Source organism: Nestor notabilis, unplaced genomic scaffold (genome assembly GCF_000696875.1).
Source record: "Nestor notabilis isolate BGI_N333 unplaced genomic scaffold, ASM69687v1 scaffold3407, whole genome shotgun sequence".
NCBI lineage: Eukaryota > Metazoa > Chordata > Aves > Psittaciformes > Psittacidae > Nestor > Nestor notabilis.
In genome coordinates this window covers 3,999-13,729 of record NW_009937669.1, presented here as the reverse complement: position 1 = coordinate 13,729, position 9,731 = coordinate 3,999, and the positions used below count along the sequence as shown (strand labels likewise).

At 41.5% G+C, this 9,731-nt stretch overlaps 1 protein-coding gene across 1 annotated transcript in view; it reads left to right on the top strand.

Annotated features, from left to right (window-relative positions):
* Positions 1–7,675, top strand: part of SYTL2 (synaptotagmin-like 2) — a 27,832-nt gene extending 20,157 nt beyond the window's left edge. The window contains exons 11-18 of the mRNA XM_010018924.1: positions 228–347; positions 1,451–1,620; positions 2,118–2,220; positions 3,074–3,244; positions 4,338–4,416; positions 5,241–5,340; positions 6,069–6,274; positions 7,339–7,675. Coding sequence (XP_010017226.1) covers positions 228–347; positions 1,451–1,620; positions 2,118–2,220; positions 3,074–3,244; positions 4,338–4,416; positions 5,241–5,340; positions 6,069–6,274; positions 7,339–7,484 — 1,095 coding nt within the window. The 3' untranslated portion in view covers positions 7,485–7,675. The remainder of the gene's footprint in view (positions 1–227; positions 348–1,450; positions 1,621–2,117; positions 2,221–3,073; positions 3,245–4,337; positions 4,417–5,240; positions 5,341–6,068; positions 6,275–7,338) is intronic.
* Positions 7,676–9,731: the final 2,056 nt, after the last annotated feature.

Sequence of the window (9,731 nt, the reverse complement as noted above, 5' to 3'; positions counted from 1 at the left end):
CTTTAAATTTTCACTGTAGGCTTTCCATCAGGAAATATTCCTTTCAACTTCAAGTGTGTGACCTACTTCAAGAAATATTAGTTACTTATATTGCACAACAAGGGGATTTAAATCAGGTTTTCACTGAGTCTCAATCTGCATTAAAACTCTCTTTGTTTTTGTTTGCTTTTAATGTTCCTTGTAACCATGAAGAACCAACACAGACTTTTTCTGTGCTGTTTTTGTAGAGTGATGACAGAGAGACAGATACAGCATCAGAGAGCAGTTATTCCCTTGGCAGAATCAAGAAGAGTCCCAGCTCTCTAACCAATCTTAGTGGCTCCTCTGGCATGGCCTCCTTATCCTCTGTATGTAAACCAGAGCCTTGTTTTAATGGCACTTTCCTTTTGCTAATCTCTTCAGTAGTGTTTCAGCTCCCTTCTTATTCCTCTTACCTTTCCTGGTATCTCTGTCTCCCTCCTTCCCTCTCTGTTGTGTGAACCCTTGCATGGAATTGCCTAAAAGAAATAAAATAGAATTGGTTTTACTTTTGTTTTCTGGTAATATATTGGAGCTTGTTCAGGCCTCCCCTCTATAAACACTGAACAAAGAGGAGGCTTTTACCCCAAGAGCTTACGTTTGTAGCTGAAAATGAGGGATGAGTTCTATAGAACAAACATGCAGAAAAGAATCATAGAATCATAGAACAGTTTGGGTTGGAAAGGACCTTAAGATCATCTAGTTCCAACCCCCCTGCCATGAGCAGGGACACCACACACTAAACTGTCGCCCAAGGCTCTGTCCAATCTGGCCTTGAACACTGCCAGGGTTGGAGAAAAAAGGAGGAAGGGGGGAGAAGTAGCCGAAAGCAAGAGGCAGTATTGGTACGTGGGGTGTTTAAGTCCATGAAATAGCTAACCAAGTCATTAGTTTCTATGGACTTTATGGGGAAAAGTAAGATTTTGGGGAAGGATACTGAGATTAAAAATGATTGTACATCCTTCTCTTGCTGTGTATGTAGTGTTTAATTTTCAGTGCTTTACTTAGGTACATAATTCAGCCATATAGACCTTAGCACTAATCTTTCTGTTGATGTTTTCTAAAGGCCTGTTGCCCTAAACTCTTAAGCTCTGCTTTCTACAGAAGGAAGATCAGCTGAAGAGATCTAGAAGTAGTATTTCAAGAATTTGATCACATTCAATCTCCAGATCTGCAGCATTCCATCACTTCTATTTCAGTGCAATAAACACAGTGTTTTTGGAGCAAATTTGGCCTAACACCTTTGACTTACAAATAACTTTCTGCTTGCTGAGAATCTTCTGTTACAGTGTCCCTACCCTTTGTCATTACATCTAAAGGGACACAGCTGATATCTTTACTGGCTGAATTCTGAGCACAACTTCTCCCCTAACCTTGAAGTATGTGGTAAAATGCAATGCCTGGAAAATGTTTCTCCTCTTGTCTGACACAGGTAAGTGGAAGCCTGATGAGCATCTATAGTGCAGACTTTGGCAACGTTGATGTGAAGGGGAACATCCAGTTTGCTATTGATTATGTGGAACAGCTGAAGGAGCTCCACATTTTCATTTGCCAGTGCAAAGACTTGGCAGTGGCAGACGTTAAGCATCAGCGTTCAGACCCGTGAGTACACAGAACATACTCATTTCCTTATGGAAGCTTTATCTTTAATGTATAACCTGTTGGAGTGTACAACCCAATGAAGAGACTGTAACATGCTCCACATGGTTTTTCACTCTGAAGGGGAAGCTCAAACTTTTAAGAATATGAAATTCTCTTTTAAGATTCAGCTTTCCAGATGATAAATCCTGGATTGATGTTTTCAATGGGATTAGAGCCAATAAATATGATAGCTGGGCATACTATAGTGAAATATTCTGTATTAGTATATGTTAAGGAGACATTTCAACACATTTCCCCCCATAGAAGGAGATTAATGTCCCACTTTGGAAACTGTTGTTATACTGTTCACTTCCTAAATGTAACAACTTGAACAACATAATGGCTATTAAGTTTAGTGGATTTATTTTACTGTATCAGCAAATATTTATGTCTTTTGGAAGGGGAAGTTGGAACGGGTGGGGGTTTTTGCCCTTCTAACAAGCCTGTCTAAATTCTAGGTATGTAAAGACCTACCTGCTTCCAGAGAAATACAAGCTGGGCAAACGGAAGACTTCTGTCAAAAAGAAAACTTTTAATCCAGTCTATAATGAAATACTGAGGGTATTTATCTATCTATTCCTACATATGAAATACTACATGCATGAAGGAGGGCCCTTAACTTTTAGGCACAGGCGTAGACGCTCTCAAAAGAGACATGAGGATGAGGTGGATTGCTCTGCAGAAGTACCTGTGTCCTTTCCTTGACAGGTGAATCCCACAGTGTGCTCTGGGTACAGCACTGAGGACACTGGTGGTTGTATGTTTGTCACAAATACAAATTTAGTATGAGCTTAAGATGCTTCCAGAGAAGGACCATGAAGATGCTGTGAGTGCTGGAGCACCTCTTTTATGGAGACAGGCTGAGAGTTAGGCTTGTTTAGCCTGGAGAAGAGAAGGCTCCTTAAAGGGAGACCTTAGAGGAGCTCCAGTGCCTAAAGGGGCTGACAAAAGCTGGAGAGGGTTTTTTATAAGACCATGTATTGACAGGACAAGGGGGAATGGCTTTAAACTGACAGAGGGGAGATTTAGGTTAGTTATAAGGAAGAAGCTCTTCCCTGTGAGGGTGCTGAGGCGCTGGCGCAGGGTGCCCAGAGAAGCTGTGGCTGCCCCATCCCTGGCAGTGTTCAAGGCCAGGTTGGACACAGGGGCTTGGAGCAACCTGCTCTAGCAGAAGGTGTCCCTGCCCATGGCAGGAGCTGGAACTGGATGAGCTTTAAGCTCCCTTCCAACACAAACCAGTCTGGGATTCTATGAAATGGAAAGTAAAACATCAAGAGGGTTTTGTTCTGAAATGAGCAGCTGTGGGTGTATAAATCCAGACACATTTTTTCCTAACCCTGTCACTCATTTCAGACACAGCACTGATAAAAATCCAGCTTTTAAATTTTTTTTCCTTATTTCTTCCTCTTGGCAGTATAAAATTGAGAAGGATCTCCTGAAGGACCAAAGCCTCAATATCTCTGTGTGGCACAATGATACCTTTGGGAGGAATAGCTTCCTTGGTGAAGTGGAGCTGGATTTAGGAACTTGGGACTGGGATGAGAAATCCAACAAGCAGATCAACTGGTTTCCACTCAAGCCAAGGGTAGGTCACTAAGTGCAAAACCCCAAGTCATTATTTACTTAGGTTTGGTCTTGTTTGTTCTGTGGTTTTGTGTTGGTTATAATCAGAAATGCCTCTTTTCTGGTAGATGGAACATCCAGTTCTGAGGTTTCTGTTAGTCTAGTAAGTAGCTAGCTATCATAGTAGGAAAATCTTTCTCATAGTGTAAGGAGTAGGAATTTCAAGGTGTTTTTCACTTTTATCATGTTGCTGCAGATATACCTGAAGGCACTTTGCCCCCACATGTGAAGTAAACCTCCTGAGAACATGGAGCAAGTGCAACAGCATTTTAGTATCAGATGTGAGGATGACTTCCATGTCTATGTGCCTCTTGGTTGTTAATGGGTTTCAGCCAAGATCTAAGCTTTCAGCTAAGCCACTGCCAGAGGTTCAGGTTTCTTCACTGTTGTTTTCTTTCTTTTTCTTCTCTTCCTTGAATTTACTTCATGAAATCATTTCAAAATCAGCTCAACCCAAAGTTGAATAATTTATAGACCAAACCAGCAATGTTGTGGTTAGCACTAGTTGAATTCAACTGATTTTAAAACCGCTCTAGGTAGATAAATGTTAACAGGGGTTGTTCCATCCCCACACAGCCCATGACGCTCTATGAAGAAGTGACACATTCTTGTGCCTTTTTGCAAACTAACTCTTGTTGTGGCTGATTTTCAGAGTGTATTAAATGAGGGAAAACATTCCTATAGGAATGAGTTTAGAGAAGTGCACTTTCTGTTGCATAAAGAGTAAGTTTCCTGATTGAAAAAGCATATGTTCTGGTTTTAAATAAGGGCACATCAGTGGAAAAGATGCATCCTCAAAGCCTTCTGGCCTCTCCTGCGTCTCGTTTTCTGCTTTGGTGGAAGAGTTGTATATCTGAGGCACTGCCAAGTGGTTGAACATGCCTTAGAATCTCTCATGTCCTGAAAATTGAGGAAAGACTAATGGGTAAGGAATAGGAGGAAAAACAACTTGTCTCATGTAGAAGTCAGGCTTGTTTGAGTGCCAAACTCTGCAGAGGAAACTCTTCGTGAAGTGCAAGGTTTGACATTTGTGGGCTTTTCTTCTTAAATTTCAGACGTCAGTGATGACTCTTAAACTAGAAAACAGAGGGGAGATGAAACTGGCCCTCCTGTATGTCCCACACCCTGCTGGAGGTACGCTTTGCTGCTTGCTTTGGGTTTGTTAAGCCTTTGGAGGTTTAGTTCTTTCTACTCAGACATTTCAGACACCTTGTTTTAACATAAAGTAGAATTACTTTTTTCTTCTAAAGTCACTCTGCTCATGAATTCAGTTTAGGATTCAATGACCACTTTAGGATCTTTTTGTTGGTTTTAATGTTACTACAGAAGAAATAACCTCATTGCTATAATCTTTGATTTGTAACACAGTCTGTATGTGTAACAAATTCTGTTATCTCACTAGTAATTTTAGAGATTATAAATCACCAGGCAGGTGCTGTGATTTGCTAAATAAACAATGACAACACACTGAATTCAAGCAATACTAGAAGCAGAAAATACCAGGAAGTATTTGGAATGCAGCATTTTATACCAGTAAGATCTGTTTGGTTTTATCTTGTCTGGCAACTGATAACTGACAGTGAGGTCAGGCTTTTAATCTATCCAGTCAGTCAATAAGAATGTATTTAGAGCACAAAAGAGCTTATTTGCAAGTACAAGCATCAATAAATGTTAACACCACATAGACTGAAGACAAGCTGATGTCCTTATCTAGGAGGCTTTGAAAGAGGAGACCGATAGCATGTATTTAGTTGTAAGAGAAGTAGGAATACAGACATGATGTGGTCTTGCTGTACTTTGATGGGATGAAGATTGCAGCTTCAGAGGTTGAATTAAGATGTGAGACAATGAGAGTCTAGGCCAAATATCCCCTCTACAAATGGGCAGGAACTGCTGCATCACGGAAATTACCTTTAAAAGGGATCTATAAGGCTTCATCAGATGTTTTAATTTTACAGGGAAGAAGACTCTTCCTACTGGTGAGGTCCACATCTGGGTGAAAGAATGCCATGACCTTCCTCTTCTGAGAGGCAACAGGCTCAACTCTTTTATTAAGTGGTAAGAACTGAGGTTAAAGTCCTAAAACGGGGTGGCCTAATACTGTCCTGCTTCCTACTCTTATCTTCATGTTTCTACATTCAAATTAAAAACCACCTAATTACTTTCTGATTCTCCTTGATTGTAATGCAAATCGGTCCTGCAGGACTTACAGCTTCAAGATGCTAAGTATGTGGCACCAAGTAGAACAGACTGGGAGAGCTTCCTGTGTCCTCGTTGCTCTTCCATTCTGCTGCTCAGTTACTTGGCGAAAGGGCTACTCACAATTGTGCCTGCTTTTATTTGCATTTAAGCAAGGTGTGTTTGTGCAGGAGCCTGGCTTAGCTTAGCAACTCTGGGGAGGAGACAAGTGGGACAAGTGGGAAGCGTTGTGGTATTTCTTCCTCCTTCCTTTCCACATGCAGTCTAAAAATGTGAAGAGACAAGAATAACAAGGTGGTTGGGAAATCTCTGGCAGCAACAAAAGGTTTTCGGTGTCATTAGAGATAAATAAAATCACATCTGCCTATTCCTCACCTGACCTCCCCTTCCCTTCCCTTCCATCTGCTGAAGCACAGGGGTGGATACGTGCTGCCAGTATTTCTTGGGACTGAGAATATGACCTTTGACTTCATCTCCATGATGCACCTTCAGCCATATCCCAACATGCAAAAGGGCAGTGTTAATCAGTAGGTTTTGTCTATGTTTAATATTTAAGTGCAAACTGATGATACTTTTTCTTCCTGAAGCACCATTCTGCCAGACACCAGCCGAAAAAGCCGCCAGAAAACAAGAACAGTGGCAAAAACTACAAACCCCATATTCAACCACACCATGGTCTATGATGGCTTTAGACCAGAAGATTTGAAAGAAGCCTGTGTAGAACTCACAGTCTGGGACCACAACAAACTGGCCAACCACTTTCTGGGAGGTCTAAGGATAGGCCTTGGAACAGGTATGGGACAATGAACACATTAAGCCTTAATCTACAGAATACAGGCTCTCCTTTTTTTCTCTCTTCCATTTCTTCTCTTTTGGCAAAGATCACCAAGCAGCCCTTCAGTTAGTTATTTATGGAAGAGTTTCATTCGGTAACTCCCCTACTCTTCAGCACAGATCCTGAAATGTAAATCTCAGCAGTGTTATGAGGGTTAGGATGACTGACAAGTAAGGAGAAATACTGGAAATAAACCTTTGCCTGGCCATACATTGTATCTGGTACTGTTTGAAGTACAATAACATGCTGTTCCTGCACCCAAAATATTGGTAACATCTTACAAACCTACGCAAAAAGTAGGTATGAGGTGTAAGGACTGTATTGGGTGGAGATAAAAGGATAGATCAGGAATGTGTGATAAGATCTGAAGATACTGGAGAGGAAAATTTAGAAATGCAAACAAGTTTTTAGCATGAGGGCAATATAAAATGTGCAGAGAGAAGAACTGTATGTTTTCGCTTTTGTTGTATTTCTCCCACTCATTGTCCTCTCCGGTCTGAGGGGGGGATGTATCTGGATCTTTTCAAGCAAAGACCAGAAAAAATTGTGTTTCCCAAATTACAGTGGTTCACCAGAATAACCTAAAAAACTAATAGTAAATCTCAATTTCAGTTTTGGAGTTTCCAACATGGTACAAAATCAGTCTCCTGTTTTATTCTTAAATCCTCTCAGATATTCAAAGAGTCCCAGACTGGTTTGGGTTGGGAGGGACCTTAAAGCTCATCCAGTTCCAAGCTCCTGCCACGGACAGGGACACCTTCCACTAGAGCAGGTTGCTCCAAGCTCCTACATCTTGTGACAAAAAGGCTAAGGATAACATGAAAGATGACCAAGTTTCTGTGTGAAACTCCTATTAATTGTGTTTGATAGAACTGTTCAAGTCTACAAATGTAGAACTGGTTCTTCAAAGTACTGGCTCAGCCACCTGAGGAGATGAAACAGTTTTAGAAGTCGGACAAATGTGTCTGCTCCCAGCTCTGCAGCATGTTAAGTAATGTTTCTCTTAACTGACATTTTTCTAGGCAGAAGCTATGGGACTACAGTAGACTGGATGGATTCTACTTCAGCAGAAACTGCCCTCTGGGAGAAGATGATGAACTCGCCAAACACTTGGATAGAAGACACGCTACCTCTCAGGATGTTAATGGTTGCAAAGTTGACAAAATAAGGTGGCTTTTTAATTGCTAGTATCAAAAAGAAACCTTGGGAATGAAATTAAAGGTGTAGGGGTGAAACTTGGAAGAGGAACACAGCAGGTCTTTGACAGTCTCTGCTCCGTTGCTGTTCTGGTTTTGTGCTGTCAAGTGTCACTTCATATTTCAAATTAAACATCTGCCTGAAGATTATTATGTAAATTTAAGGGATTCTTTCACTTCTTATTCACTAAAAAAGACTTAAAGAAAGAAGGCACTTAAAGAATACAGTTGGTAGAGGTAGCTGTGATACCTGGATGCTTGTGTTGCTGAAAGTGTTGCTGTTCCCTTAAATAATCCAAATTACCAGCAAAAACCCCCAGTCACCTCTTTCTTTACACCTCAGGATTGTTCATGAGGTGTTATTAATAAGACAACAAGTTGCATTTTGTTCGTGCTCATAGGCTGTGCTGTACCCTCATTACACCATGCCAGGTCCTTTAGTTGCAGTTGTACATTTCTAGGATATGAAAGTCACTTCTACGGCAAAAGCAGCATGAAGTGGGACTGTAGATGTCCTGTTTGGCAAAGTGCAGAGGACTCTTTAGTTCCAATGTACTATAAAAATCAAGGTTATAGAACTTTGCTTATATGTGGCCTGTCTTGCTAATGTACAATCCTCACTTTTAAATGCTGAAGGCACAGAGGTGAAACTTTTTTTTTAATTCAGATACTACCCTAAAGGATCTAAACCTGCCAATTTTAGTGATGACCAGGGTGTTGGGTATTTATTCTGTACAGAGTACTTGGCCGTACCCATTTATCTGTGCTTCAGCGCCACCGTTAGGAGAACGCTGGGGTTCCGGTGGCCCTGGTTTAGGGAGCTTTGCAGCACAGGGAATAGGACTGGGACTTGTAGAAATGCGTGCAACTAGAGAAAAATAAATGCATAAAATACAGAATGTATTACTTTTTTAATAAAAGAAGCCTATTAAAGCTAAGCAAGAATGAAGTGTTTATTAAACCCCAGTGGTTTATCTTAGTAACTCAGCATGTAACAAACTGCAGAAAGAACATGTTTCTCCAAATAAGTGCACGTTTATGTGCTCCAGCTGTGTCTACAAGTTGGTGAGATCTTGCAATTCAGTTAGAGGGGAAAAGAAGTTGAAATGCTACTTGGTATTCATTATACACTAGGAATGGAAGAAAGAGAAGGTGCAATTCACCCAGCCGGGGAACCCACTGCATTTCCCATCAGCCAGGTTTACAAATGCTACAAGTAGTCAGTCCTGACTATCTCACTGCTTCAGGTGTTTGAGATGAGACTGGTGGCTGTGACACTTAGACAGATAGAAACAAAACCTTATCCTCATGGGACTAAGGGAGCAGGGTGCATGCAACACTTCAGAGCAATGGATTTGCACTTCAGTGGTACAACAGCTACTTTGCTTCTGTATTTGGAAAGAGCCACTCCTGAAAGGGTGGTGGTTCTGGAAGAGCAGAGGCACCTAGTTCATTTTGCATTCACTGCCTACATGAATTCATTTTCACAAGAAAACGTAGGTTGCTGTCAACATGACCTACAATTTCACAGGATTAGTTTGTTGTTGTTGTTGTTGTGCTTCCTGTGAAGCTCAACTATTTTGCAGTGTTAAAATAGCTTTGGGACTTCAGCCGTACGGCCGGGTCCTGAGGTTCTATATTTGGATGGATGCTGGAGAGGGACTCTTCATCAGGGACTGCAGCGATAGGACAAGGGGTTCAAACTGAAACAGGGGAAGTTCAGGTTAGATCTAAGGCAGAAGCTCTTCCCTGTGAGGGTGCTGAGGCGCTGGCACAGGGTGCCCAGAGAAGCTGTGGCTGCCCCATCCCTGGCAGTGTTCAAGGCCAGGTTGGACACAGGGGCTTGGAGCAACCTGCTCTAGTGGAAGGTGTCCCTGCCCGTGGCAGGGGGTTGGGACTGGATGAGCTTTAAAGTCCCTTCAACCCAAACCAGTCTGGGTGATGATGATTTTCAGCAGAGCTCTAGCAGTTGTGTTTATCTTTTCACCATTTTACTCTTGTCATACACAAAAGTCACAGCTGTTCACCTGGTGAGGTGAAGGGAAGATTACAAACCAAACTGCTTTATCAGTGCAAAAGGTACTTTGCTGATGCTCTGCATGCTATAGCATGTAATTATAGAGTAGAAACATTACAATCTCACCTCCTGCTAAAGGATATTATCTTGATTTATTAAAAGGTGCTTGGAAGTAATGGCTGCATCTAATAATGTAACCCAG